Source organism: Athene cunicularia (genome assembly GCF_003259725.1).
Source record: "Athene cunicularia isolate RWA chromosome 1 unlocalized genomic scaffold, athCun1 chr1_part2, whole genome shotgun sequence".
In the NCBI taxonomy this organism is placed as follows: Eukaryota; Metazoa; Chordata; class Aves; order Strigiformes; family Strigidae; genus Athene; species Athene cunicularia.
The window spans coordinates 58,399,708-58,414,048 of NW_020799092.1; the positions used below are offsets into that span (position 1 = coordinate 58,399,708).

At 38.5% G+C, this 14,341-nt stretch overlaps 1 protein-coding gene across 18 annotated transcripts in view; it reads right to left on the reverse strand.

Moving 5' to 3' along the window:
* The window catches only part of CADPS2 (calcium dependent secretion activator 2), a 252,497-nt gene that overhangs the window by 151,660 nt on the left and 86,496 nt on the right, over positions 1–14,341 (reverse strand). For all 18 annotated transcript variants that reach the window (XM_026868446.1, XM_026868444.1, XM_026868436.1 and 15 more), the window contains exons 6-7: positions 11,597–11,708; positions 775–914 (exon numbers count right to left, since the gene is read on the reverse strand). In XM_026868446.1, the coding sequence (XP_026724247.1) occupies positions 775–914; positions 11,597–11,708 (252 nt within the window). The remainder of the gene's footprint in view (positions 1–774; positions 915–11,596; positions 11,709–14,341) is intronic.

Sequence of the window (14,341 nt, forward strand, 5' to 3'; positions counted from 1 at the left end):
GTCTTTTTGTGTTTTTGTTTTTTTTGTTTTGTTTTTTGGGGTTTTTTTGTGTTTGTTTTTTTTTGAAAAAAAGCACTGAATATAAGAAATTTGGGCAATTGCTGATTGCTGTCTGTATACAATGAACAGAATATTAACAGGAAGATTAATATTAATTAAAAATATTTGAAATTGAAAAGAATTCTAAATAGTGTGGCCACTACATTAATTCTACATTAACATGTTGAACAGTCCTCTTTTTTTTGAAATGTACTTCTACTTAATTCAGAAGTTAAACGGATAAGAAACAGCCCTGGTATTATAATCGCATTGTAACTGCAGATACAGCCTTGCTTGCTGTCGGCAGCACTACCTGTTTTTGCAATTGGGATGAGGAATAGCAGTGGCAGTTGGCTAGGGGAGCTGTCTTTATGAATAATCTATCCCATATTGTTTCAGTGTTACGACAGAAAAAAAATCCTTAAACGGGTATTTGCACATAAATTCCTTTCAAGAGAAATACCATATAGTGGACAGAGAAAGAAAAGGGGAGAGACTATGTTGCAGGTACCCTCCCATTCAGGTATATAATTAATCCTATTTTAATGGAAAAAAAATTCCTGAGTACTCCAAAATTTATGTATAAAATGAGGATACAACACAATGCCATACAATAGGAACTGTTGTACACTTTTATAATGTTTTACAAACCTTATGTTTTTAGCTAGATATGCTTAAACACAAACACAATGAGGAAAACTAAGAAATACAGACAGCCAGAAAATGGACACTTACCCACAGTGCTTCATATGAGGTGGTTTATCCATTCTCACCGCCAGTTTAATTTTCAAGTCACTGTCCTGGCTGTTTTTGGGGACTATCATTTTATGCAGATCAGGTGACTTCGGGCTATTGGATGTTGGATACAACACTACCTGCAAAACATAAAATAAAAAATTCCATAAGTTGATACCAAAAAAAATCAAGTTTTTAATGGACACTTCTAAGATATGAAGATTCTTGTTGCATTTCCTCCAATCTGAAAGTTTCATAAATCTACTAAGCCAGCTGACTCAATCTTATTGTAATAGATTAATTTTCAGAATAAACTAATTAATTTTCTTACAAATGAGAATTTTCATTCTAGGAGTTAATAAAATTTCCTCCTCTGTCAGTTCATTCTGAGTTTTAAATAAAAAAGGAACAGTTGACTCTTGAAAATGGTCATGTACAATTAAACTTTTACATTACTCAGTGCTCTGCTGGAAACTTTCTATTGAAACAACTTGCTGTAGCATTATGCAACAGATTGCCCCTCCAGCAGTGACATTGCTTGAGTGAAGAAAAACAAAATATGCTCGTTTTTACCAACTCCATTTTTTGATCATTAGCATTAATAAAATCCAATAACAGTAAAAATTGCAGAAATTAGAGATTAGTTCCAAAGTATCTTTGCTGCAAATGGAGTATAATAAATGTAAGATACAATGTCCAGTTCACATGTGATAAGACACAAACTGTTTGTTTAATCTACAGTGGCTGACATATTAAAAAAAACCTCTAACTATTGAATTTTAAATATTTATTTTTTTAATTATTTATATACATTTTTTGATAGTTTTACTAGCTAACTATTAATTTTAGATTATTATTATTATTAGTCACAAGCTGTTAACTATTTATTTACCATCTAGAAAGTTTACCCATTCATAGTCAGTACAATTAAATATTTTACTTCTTTAAATCCTTATCCACAGCCACACATTTAGCAGTTAAATGCTGCTGAAACATATTTTCCTTTCATTCTTATATTATAAGCACTTCTTTTTAAATTAAATTATTCCAAACATGCTATTTGATAGATTTTCATGACATTCATTCATTACGATTATCACAAAGCAATATTTCAAACGTAACAACACTCTACAAAGCAGCGTTCTTCACATCTTTTATTTCTTGAAAACTAAAATTAATTGTAACATTAACCATCACATATTTCTTATACAAATTCCTTGTGCCTTATGTCATATATATAAAACACAATATCCTCTGTGTTATTAGGAAAAGTTAAATGAAGGATTTGAGTAAGAAACCTCCAAGCAAGCATAAATCTAACAGATATTATTAAGCCAAAAATATTACAATAGTGTCACTCAGATCTAATATCTGAAAGATGATGTAAACTGAGCGCCTTCAGCTTCTCATCTCAATATTTTGCAGAAATGCATTCCTGCATCCCGTTAATATCAGGAGCTCTAGTGAAGCAGAGAAATATGATGCATCATCCCAAATCAAGTGTGCAACCTTTATAATAGCAGCAGGAGAAATAATCTGTCAGAACTATTGAGTACATTCAGTACCTTTTAAAGAGACAGGAAAAGAAAAAGTATATTCCAGTTTTAATAAATCAGGAGGCTGCTTTTTTTTTTTTTTTTTTTTCTTTCTTTCTACAATGCATAGCAAACACTATTTACAACAGATCTTATTCCTTCTTTCCAAAGAAACACTTACTTTTCATTTTGAGTAAAAGCCATCCCTTAGAAAACATTTAAAAGCATTTATGAGTATGACAACCTTTGAGTTCTGAAGCAACAAACAGCAATGATTTTTAGTTTGTTTATGTTTTAAAATGCATGACTATATAAACAGAATTATTCCTTGCATTTAATCACTTGGCATTCACACAGAACTGTAGGTGATGTTATGAAGTTTTCTTTTTCTACAGGCTGCAGTTCCTATTGTCCTGTAACAACTTATTATGGCTCATGCATCTCAAGAAACATCTTCCTCCTGTCAACTTCTTGAGTTTTTAGAATACTGGTGAAAATATAAGCAGACAAGTGTATATTTAATTCATAACTTCAGTACTGACAATTCCTCTTCTGAATTTTTAAAGAAGTATTTTGGAGCTTCATTTTCAAACCTCTCACAATGAATAACAATCTGGCAGAATATTTAAATATGCACTGTGTTGTGTTTGCATTACACTTCATCATGCCTTCCAGCTTTAAACAATAAAAGCTAAAAGAACTTTGTCATCAAACTTTTTATCATTACACACAAATACACATGCACACAAAGGATTTGACAGGCATTGATTATCTTCACAATAACCCTCATACTAATATTGCCCTTAAAGGCAAGCTAACCGTCGTGTACCATATCATCAGGTGACACAAAGTGTAAGCTTCCATGAAACCACTGAAACCAAAACACTAGGCAAATGTTCCTTGATAGGAAAAGTAAAAACTTGTTGAAATTTGTATTAAAGGCATTCTCTCCATTATGGCACACTGCAATGCAATGTCATCACCATTGTCCATGAAGAAACTTTCTAGGCTATTCTGTCTCAGATTTCCTTTCAGCACCGCTTAGGGGATTTTAATCTTCTAGTTGTTGTTCTGTAACCTACTTTAAAAAAATAAAATGCTAACAATTCATATGTCTTCTCTGGGGAATATAAAACTCACCTAACAGGATACTCTTTCACTGTGCCTAAAACTTCTGAACGTTTCATAAAATTCCTAATACATCATATATTCCCGAATTAAATTTATTTAATTTAATTTAATTTAATCTTATTTTATTGTTCTTATACCTGTGAATATCACCATAGTAGAATTTTCAGCAGCAGCACAGAGAACTGTGAGCTGTTAGTGTAGGACCATGTTTACAATAAGTAACTGACAGATAATCTGCATTAAAAAGTAAAATGAACTATTAATGACCAGAATGCTACACACCAAACATAGCTGCTGTGCACTGCATTGCTTCAGCTGATTTAAGGCAAATTAATAGTAACAAAACAGTACTTGACCATGTGGTCCGATTATATCTAGTTTTACACTTCCCCAGACCACACTGTACCTGCAAAAGTGGCAAGTTCACTTTATGCCTCTCCTCATTTGGATGTAAAATAAACACAGAAATCTTAAATATTATAGACCAACACTTCTATGGATTTGTGCAAGGTGATGATCTCAAAACACTGTTTCTTAATTGTGAATGATGAAATATTTCTCAGCTGGGCTTAAAACATGACAGGGTGAAAGATATGAAGCTAATATCACTTGAAGACTTAACTATTGTGACTCAGTTGCGTATTTAATTTCCCAGCTGGATCACAACAGAAGTTATTTGAAGTATACCTGAGCCAAACAGTCAGTCCAGCCAAGCAACTAACTCTCCTCTATCTTTGGCTCATTGATCATATCTTCTTTTAAAGGTATGGAAGTTGAGTTGTCCAAAATACTCAGAAAGCTCGAACAAACCAAACTTGGGACAATTGCTTTCTCACAGCTGAAAACCAAGCAGAAGGTTCAGAGTCAAAAGCACTGTACAGAAATATCTCCTATCCATATTCCTGTGCTTAGATAAAGCTCTGAAGCTAACCATTCCTGTCTGCAGTCGTCCTGTTGTCAAAAGAAAATGCAGCTTTCAAAAAGCACCAATGAAGCTAAGAGGCAAACAGACTGGCACACTGTAAGGACACTTAAGAAAAATCAAGAGTCAAGATAATCTCTACTTTTTCCCCCATCCCTCACCTGTGGCTGAGTTCAGTTTCAGTCAACCTGTATCCTCATATCCTTGCTGTTCTCCCTCCATATCCCATACTTCCACTTCAAAATATGATATACATCAAGAGTTGAACCCACGTGCTGGAATCACCCTCTTTTGACCCAAGTATTTGAGATGAGACAGATTTTACAATTTGCGGTGGTCTAAGACACATTTTGGGCACCAGACCTTGGTAATCATTGTAATTCTGAGCAAACTATGCTCAGTTTTAGCTCACTATCACAAGCAAAAAAGATGAAAGAAGATCTGCAGCTGCTCCTTAATGCTCTGGCTGAGAGGGAGATGACACTTAACATGCTATTACAGAAAACCCTTACATCACCTTCAGTACAGCTCACACCACACAATCTTAGAGAAAACAGAGATGCAGCCCATCAACAGTCTCTTCTTCATAAAGAAAGCCTAGGTCATCTTCAAAAAGCAGACCAAACCTTTAACTCGTCCCCATTACCAGGGAAGTGCCCAATGCCTGGGGCTGCCCTGGTGTGCTCCATCCTGCCCTGCTCCCTGCCACCCCAGGGAGCTCCTGCTGCTTCTGGCACTCAGATTCCTGTCCTTTCTTCAAACTGCATGGTCCCCAACAGGAAAGACTGAAGATTTTATGAGACAAAAGACGTTCCCATCCCGGATGTGCTCTTCCAGAGCACAAATGCTGCTACAAATGATTGCTTTCTGCCATTGACCAAACCCACATTTTCTTAAGGTCTGGCTAAGTTACAAGCAATTGAGAATTGAATCTTAAGTCACATGACTTTAATCATAAGCAGCACTCCAGCTCTGTTCAGAATAATTGCGGTCATGCAAGAAACCCCATGATGAACTAAAGAAACCAAGTTCTCTAACTCCCATGCTCTACCAGAGACACTTTTAATTCAATTTGTGATTATTTAAAACTACAAAAAATAACATGACACAGATTCACAAAATCAACTAGGTTGCAAAGGACCTTGAGGATCATCTAGTCCAATCGTTCACCTAGCACTGACAGTTCCCAACTACACCATATCTCTCAGTGATATGTCAACCCTACTCTTAAACACCTCCAGTGATGGGGACTCCACCACCTCCCTGGGCAGCCCATTCCAACACCTAACAACCCGTTCTGTAAAGAAATGTTTCCTGACATCAAGTCTAAACCTTCCCTGGTGCAACTTGAGGCCATTCCCTCTTGTCCTGTCACTTGTTACAAGAGACTCATCCCCAGCTCTCTGCAACCTCCTTTCAGGGAGCTGCAGAAGGCAATGACACATAAGACAATATGCTCCCTCAACACATTTGTTGAAGCTTTCATCACACAACAGGACTAATTCATTCTAGGGAAGGCTTTTTCTTTCATGCTTTAAAATGTAGTGATTTGAAAAGATGCCCCTGCAAATAGAGAGGACAGGCAAATTTTATGTTATGAAATAAAGACCCATTATTATTTGGCATGTGCACATTTATGCTGCTGGTCATTGTCTGAGCAAAGATCATAGGAAAGTTTCCTAGTTTCCTCTGTTTTACTGATTTGAAAATAGCATTACAGACCAAAAATTATTGAAGCTGGTTTGGTATAGGAAATGGATGACAATGCAGAGACCCTTTAATGTTATGCTGTTTGTGTAACTCTGGGCCCAGCCTTACTTAGGGGACACATCAGTTTTTGATAGAAATGTCTACTGACTCCTCTCAAATTACCTTCTCCCCTAGCTTGAAAGTCTGAAGCTGTTCTGAGTTCTGCCAACCCCTTACCCAAAGAAAGGTTTATGTCAGAAAACCAGAAGCTGCTGTCAGCATGACAAGAAATGAAGTCCTCTCAAATGCCCTACCGGCAGCCTGCCAAGCACTGCACTGCACTCGTGTCCTCTGAGCATTAGGTCATGATGCACTGCTGCCAGGAGGATGAAGCAAAAGCAGCTCAAGGGAAGGGACAAGATTTAAGGTAGAAGTGGGAAAAGGAGATGGCTCTCTTGAAAGTAACTCCCTTAGAAACGTTCTCACCTAGGAAATCTCTACAGAAAGGGTTAATTTGAGCTTGATCACCAAGGGAGTTTATAAGTATTTTACACAAGCTCCATCATCTCACCTGTTGAGTGATCTCTTGCTTTTCAGGTATGATTATACTACAGCTGAAACAGAGACAAGGCTTCAGGTAACAGGTGGTTAAAAATAAACAAAAACCAAACAGAAAACCTGAACAGGTGCATGGTGAGAGAGCTATCTAAAATACTGTTGTTGACAAAGAATCAGAAAAACACTGAAATTTATGCAATCAATTGGACCTCTGCTGATGCTGCCAGCTGAGCACTTATCTTAATAGATCTTATAACTGATAAAAGTTGTCTTTAAGTCCTTCCGAAAGAGCCTCTCTCCCAAATCTAAGAGAGAGCATGCCTGAATGAAAAATATCTCAGGAATTTCTGATGAGAGACATTCTCAGAGAAGCTACTGAGAAAACCCCTGTTAGCATGGAAACAATAACAGCCAGACATAGCAGGGTGTCTGACAGGCAGACAGCTCAGGGAGCAAGAGAAAAAGGGGAAGTGGAAGTAATCTCTTACCATTTTCCAAACTGAAAAGAAGACAGAAAAACTCAGACGTGCAAAACATTTCAAAATATGATGAGGAAACACATTCCCCAGGATGGCAGGCTTCAAATTAACATAGTCACAGTATGAAATTGTCTCTGCTCAGCAGCTCTTCGAACGCAGCACAGAAGATAAACAACATGCCCAGTGCAGCCGACATTGGGAAAGTAGGCAATCATGCAAGTATGGGTACCTAGTCAGGACAGCTATTTTATAATGTCTTTAAATCAAACTCAAAGTAACAGTACCAAAGGAAAAAAACATAACTGCACAGCTAATTATTGCTGGCTGCAGCTGACTGTGACAAGCAGGTTGTGAGACAATAGTTCTCTTTTAATTGAATAGTCACAGAGTGACAAGGCTGAAATATTCTTATATTCAAAAAGTATCAGCAATCAAACACCACCTGCTGTTCTCTCATTGTATTCACATGTGTGCTAAGCAAGCACAATGGCTGTCACTTTGAATTACTAGGTTTAAACATCTTCATACACAAAGTACTGAACAAGGAAAAGTGATGTCAGATCCCTGAGTTTCAGAAACCACCAGGCTGATTTTTTGGAAGTATTTACTCCAAACCCTGAAGGCTTCTTCACGCTTCCTCAATTGTTGCATGTACTAATGTAAACGTCAATTCTGTGCACACAGAAGTTCCTGAAGTGGGCAGATCAGTGTCAGTCACATAAAAACTGTGCCATGCATTTCAATGATATTTCAATAAAGTTCTTAACATTTGCTCATTAGAAGAAACTTAGCTTCAAAGATGCAGCCTGCCTCATTTTCTAGAAGTTAAATTCAGTGGTTCACTGTATGCAGAGGTCCGCACAGACACAGACAGTGACTCCAGAGGCTCATATTCTGCAGAACTGAAATCCAAATAACATCCTTTCCTGTTCTGCGCAGCATATGTCTCCATTTTCTCCTTCAATGGAAAACTGAGTTTGTCCAATTGTCTTCCAGTTTTTGTAGAACAGAGAATGAAGGTTTAGGTTCTTTTTTCTTTAAAGACACTTAAAGTGGTCAGCAGGGAGCCAGAAGAATATCCCCCCCAGCAAGCAAAATCTTCTCTTGGCATTCATGACTGGATTTATTTTGCGTTTTTTAGAGGAAGAGAGCAATGTCAGACAAGTGACATAGTAAGTACTACTTCCTGTCAAGCATATCTTCAATTCCTTGAGGGTAGAAGATGTTAAGTACAAACAACAATCCTTCAATTGCTCAGTGCTCACCTGGTGACTCCTTCAGCAGAGCCTGAGCAGCCCCCAGCCTCTGCTTCCCAAGAGGGAGTATATAAAGCTGTAAGTTAAGTATGGTCTGCCCTCTCTAAGGAAAGCATGGGCCTGCATCACTTCTGCTCCACCATGAGCTCGTTACTTCCAGAAATCAGCAGTGTCTCCTCCTGAAAGTGAGGAGCTGTAGTGCCATCATAATCAGATCTGGGCCTACATCTTAAGTTCCTAAGTGTGAGAGACTGCCATGCACTGATGGGGTCAATGGAGACGCCTTCTCCTTTGCAGTTCTGGGGAAACCTTTGCTGGCTCTGTATTTCACACCTTAGATGTCTCTTCATGAAAAGCCAATCCCTTGGTGGCACAAGAAACCCTTTGGTATGTGATGGAAATTCAAAATTCAAATCATGTAATTTGATGTCACCTTTTATTTCCAATTATAGATTAAACAGAACAAAATCTTCACAATAACTGCAGGGTATGAAAAATGCAAACTTCAATAATGTAGAAAAGTGGTATCAGGTGCTTTGAAGAAAGTACTTGACAGATGAGAATTAATGTCCACAGCAAGCCTATCTCAGAAGGGGCAGATTTGAATTGAATTTTTAAGTACAGAAAAAATACAAGCAGAAGGATCTTCAAGGCTTTTCAGAGCATAATAAACCTAGCTGAATCAGTTGCACTCCGGCAAGTCACTGACCAGCCATAAAGTTGCCAAACTTTATCAGAATTAAACTTATCCAGTGGGATCCCCTATCTTTTCAAAGGCTACCTGAATTTAAATCTCTCAAACCTGAAAACAAAGACACTGACAACAAAACAAGCCTTTGAAAACTAAAACGTATACCATGAATGTACACAGTATCTTAAAATTATTTTGTAAAAGTTCCGTCAAATATTCTCCTGATCTCCCCTGAAGCTAGCAATCACCACTCTCAAATACTCGGGTTAAACCAGAGAGGTAAGCTGGCAGGCTCCCTCTTCTCCTGAGTTGAGTGCCTACCACAGCCTGCTGGAAGGCATCTGTCAGCAGCCCCACATATTGCCAGACCTGAGAGGTGCAGGAGGACAGATGCTCAAACAGGCTGATGCACAGTCAACACACCCTTTTTCATGTTCTTTTCCACTGCTAATGACCATGTGCTGTACATAAGGCCATTGTGGGAGGTTTATCCTTTACTGACTTACCTTTTACAGAAAGTATTTTTTGGACAAGGATGGGGGTTGGACATTTCTGGTAAAACCGGAATGGATTATAAAATGTAGAATCAGTATCCAAACATCTCTCAGGTACTTCTGTGTTCTATGCTCAATCTCAGCTCAAACTTTAATGCAAGGGGGAAAAAAGGTGATGGCCTTTGTCCTTTGTGACAAGGAAAAACCCAGCAAAAAGCAGTAATTTTAATAGCCTAACTCTGCTACAAACTGCCATATCTCAGAGCATCTGATAAAAGCATGCAGAGTCTCTGATGAAGAGTAACAGGAGAGTAAGAATCAGCAACAGAAACAGAAGATTGCTCTTCCTCCCTCATCTTTTTATATCTTGCTTTGTCTCTGGGAAAGCTGGGTCAGACTCCATTCAACAACAGGGCAGTTGAGCTCGGTCCTAGCCCATCTCAGTTGCCTGTTTTCTCTCTCTCTCTCTCTCCCCTCACCACTCCCAACCAAGACAGGAAAGTTAATACCTTCTTTAAACTGGTTTGACCAGCTGACAAATACATATGTGTTAGAAGGCAGCCAGGGGTGGGGAGAGGAGTCCATGAAAAAACACAAAACAAACTATCTGGGGCCACTGGATACAGTTAAAGTGAAAGCTATATTCAGTATTTTTCATTTGAAATATTTCCATTATTTAAAATAATTTAAAATTAAATTTTAAATCTTTTTAACATCCTGTCCTAAAAACTCAGAGAAGCTGCAATGTAAGAAATTAGGACTATACCTGAACTTTGGCTATTTAAGGTTGCAGAGCAAGAGGATTCTGTTAACACCTGTGATTCATAGCCCCTTTAATGGATGTTTCTTTTCTCCTCTGACTCCTTGGCAATGACTATACTTGCTATCACTCACAATGATGACGTAGTCCCTTCTCCACTGCCCTGCATCTCTGCATTTTTTCTTCTTTGAAAGAAATAAACTTCTCAGTGTTTAATGGCACTATGCAGTTCCTGTAAGTCCACCCTTTCAATGACTCTTTTCGTTGTTTTGAATCCAGATATGCTGTCTCCGCTCTGCTCAGCTGTATCTCTCTAGATCCTCTGTATCTGCCACAATGCCCACCTGGCTCCTGCCAGGGTGTTACCCCTACTGGAAACCTTCCCCATGCAGACCTCACCTTCACCTCAACCATCCTTGACCAAGTGACCTTGGAAGTCTCTTAGAATGACATGAGAGGAGGCAAGAAGTAATAGTGAGCATACAGTCTTGACGTTAGCAAGTGATCCAATGTGTGGGAGAATTTGTCTTTGCGCAGCCACCTGCACTTGGAGGACACAAAGTGGGGAAAAGTCCTGCTCTTCCCAAGAAGCTGTCTTTCCTTGAATGAATAACAGCCATGAGTGAATGCAGAACTGAGCGTTAAAACGTGAGCTCTCCTCCAAGCAGTATATATCAGAGCGGAGAATTTCAACATCAGATGAGGGGGGAGATCTGCAGACCCTCTCTGCCCAAGTCACACTACCCTCTTCTTTCTATGACACACTGTACCCTCTAGCCCCTGGTTTTGGCCTATGAAGGATAAAAGATCCTGTCAAGACAAGGGAAATGTAAAACGGGAAGGGAAGCTCAAACAGTACAAGATTGAGAACTCTTATTTTAGTCTGACCTATTATCTCCACCACTCCTTCCCCCACCATTCTTCCACCACTTAAGTCCTTCCTTCTCTTTCCCCAACCATTTGTATATTTATTACATGCCAAGTCTTCTCTCTTTCCTTGTCACTCCTAATTTGAATAGCTACAAGCATTGGTAGGTCACCTAGGAATTAAAAAAAGTTTTAAACAAGATGAAGAGAACCATCATGGATCCCTGATGCAAGTTTCTGAAAGGTAATCCAAGTCAACACATTACGTTTTGAACACTGGTAAAAGTTATCCTTAAAAAAAAAAAAAGCAGTTTGGTACAGCTGCAGCAGGGCAGGTGCTGTACTGAATACCTTATACCATTTTATGGCATATTTTATAAATATCTCCATTTCTATGCAGCATTTCTCATATATTTCTTGTTTCTACACATAATACTCACTCTTCCCAGTTCTTTATCTTCAAGTGCCAGCACCCCGGTGCTTTCTGTAAAGAGTTTTACTTTGACAACAGGCCGAGGGTGAGTAGTGGAGAAATCCCCTTGAGTTCCCCATCTGCAATAAATAAAAGAACAGAATTTAACTGGGGCAAAGGACAGGCCTGAGAGTGATAGGACTGTAGTCTTTTGTATAGAATATTTATCAATGAACTCTTAGAGCTTAATTTCCAAACTTTTGGGGAGAGAGGGCAGGAAAGAGAGAGGATGTACATTTTTGAGCATCCAAGATTAAATATGTACATGGAACCATTGTTTTTTCTTTGTGATAAGACAAATCAGGGTTTTTCTGTATGATTTTTTTTGTCATAAATTTGTTAACGGCAAAACCCAAAGAACCAAAACTATATCCTCATAGGGAAAACCAAAACCAAACAAGACAGCAGAAAAAAGATAAAGAGATCTTTTTTCTATTAAATATATTATGTTCATAGTCTTGTGTATACAAGTCAAATTAATTTAGCAAATAATCATGTCTCAATTCTAAAAGAAAAAATTTGTATATTTAATTTTAGGTGACCAAACTATGCAGCAAGTAAGAGACCTGACCACAGAAAACCTTATGTTTTATGAGATGTTACAATTTAGTATAAGCATGTAGGAAATATGTAAACACAAATGCAAAAAAAGGAAAAAAAAATGCTCTTTATCAGAGTGATTATAGGTCTGCAAGATAATTAGCACCACAAGGCTTCATCCTTTTAGAGAAGCTAAATTATGTAGACAAACTTCTAGTTGTTAATCTCTCATTCAAGACACTTGGTTTGTCAGCATTTACCCCATCTCTATGTGACAGGGGTACAAAAAAAAAGAAAAGTAATATGAATTAAATTGCAACCTCCTCTGACAAGCTCTTCCATTTTCCTAAACTATTGCATGGTACTCATTGCATTGATGATACTGATTCTGATTATGCTACTAGGCACAAACAAAATGCAAAAAGTAGGTGCAGCTCCAGTTTATCTTAATTTTTTCCAGTACTTGAGATACTATGATTAGCAGAAACTAAAGAAATAAATAAAATAGGTGATCTTAAGTGCATGCTCTATAAAAGGGTGTATTACACAAGCTAAAATCTTAAGAGGACCTCATTTACAAAAAGCAGTATTTTCATTTTGCATTCAAGAATAATTTACATGGACTTTCCGTTGCTGGAAAATGAACAAACAGTAGTAATCCTCCAGCAAAAGGATCTAATAGGTAAAAAATCCTTCAACTAACATGAGTTGCAGACTTCAAGATGAAGTCTAGAAAGTAATAAGCAACCAAACCCAAAAAGTTTTAGGATAGTTGTGGTTCTGTATAAACCAGTCCTACAGGTGACTGCACACATGCCAGACTACAAAAGTGAGGTTCGCTAAAAATTAGTGGAATCTTTAGTTACATTCTGCCTTCTTTGCTTTGTCTGGATTAGATAGATGCTCCCTCTGAATCTGTGGTGGACACAGCCTTAGCCTCAGCCACAGTGGTAACCAAAACAGGGACTCTGACCATAAATTACCTTCCTGAGAAGGAGAAAATGCGCAGTAGCAGGACAATACAATGCCTAGCACTGCTGCTCTTCCCAGCAGCAGTCCCAGGGGTAGGTTTTGTCACAATACAGAAATGAGATTCCAAGCTGAAAGCATCCGCATAAAAGTTGAGATAGTCGCATCTTTAGTCTCGCCCCCCAGATCCCACTATTCAGGAAGAATGCTGCCTTGCAATCACAAACACAATCCAAGCACTTTGTTAGCTGCACTCTTTCTCTCTCGAGCACCAGGATAATTTGTCCCTGAGCTTCCAGAAGCCTTGAACTGTGCACATTGCAATGGGTAGGACCACCCAAATAATCAAGAGAAACTCCTATTGAAATAACAAAACAAAACAAAAGCCTCTCTACAAAGATCTAGTGCCAGCATTACCTCACAGACAGAAGAAAAGAAATCAGAAGAGGTCACGCTGATTAAAGAGAAGAGACCCAGCCTGTTGAGTGAAGAGAACACCACTCACGGTGGCTCAGCTTCTGCATGCTGAGCAGCAGGTATGTACTACAACATGTGCTGGGGTCTGGACACCCCAGCATCTGCCTCCAGGACCTCCCCAGAAAGTGGTACAGCCCTCTCTGCAGACACATACTGAGGCTCCATTTCTTCAGGTGACAGCAGGGAGAGATGGAGCACATGCGAGCCTTGCCCTGGGAGTCTGGCAGAATTTGCTGCTTCTCTAATTTAGATGCACAATGAGAAACTCATCTGGATGGGACTAACACTGGGTCATCCACCTGGGCCATTTAGTTGTTGACACTAATGTAGCACTGGAAACCATCTTTAACATCAGATCTGATCACCATCCTTGACTGACATCTTTCCCCCACCTCTTTTTCCATCTGCAGCAGTAAATGACAATCCTGGGCTGAAAAGCAACAGTCTGAATCTATTCCTAAAGCTCAGTGTTCATGGTGGAAACATTCCATACATTGATCTTCACACTCCTTGCTGACCAGGACTTCTGCTAACTCTCACAGCCTCTTAAGACCATGTCTTAGGAAGTGAATTATCTGGTAGAACAGATGGTCACAGATTTTACTGCTAGACTTTAACATCATTCCTCATGAAAGAGCATGTGAGGAATTGTGTTTTGTTAGAAAAGGCAAATCCTTGACTGTATTCTTTAGCATTACACTTACTTGCAGGCATCTGATATTCCTCC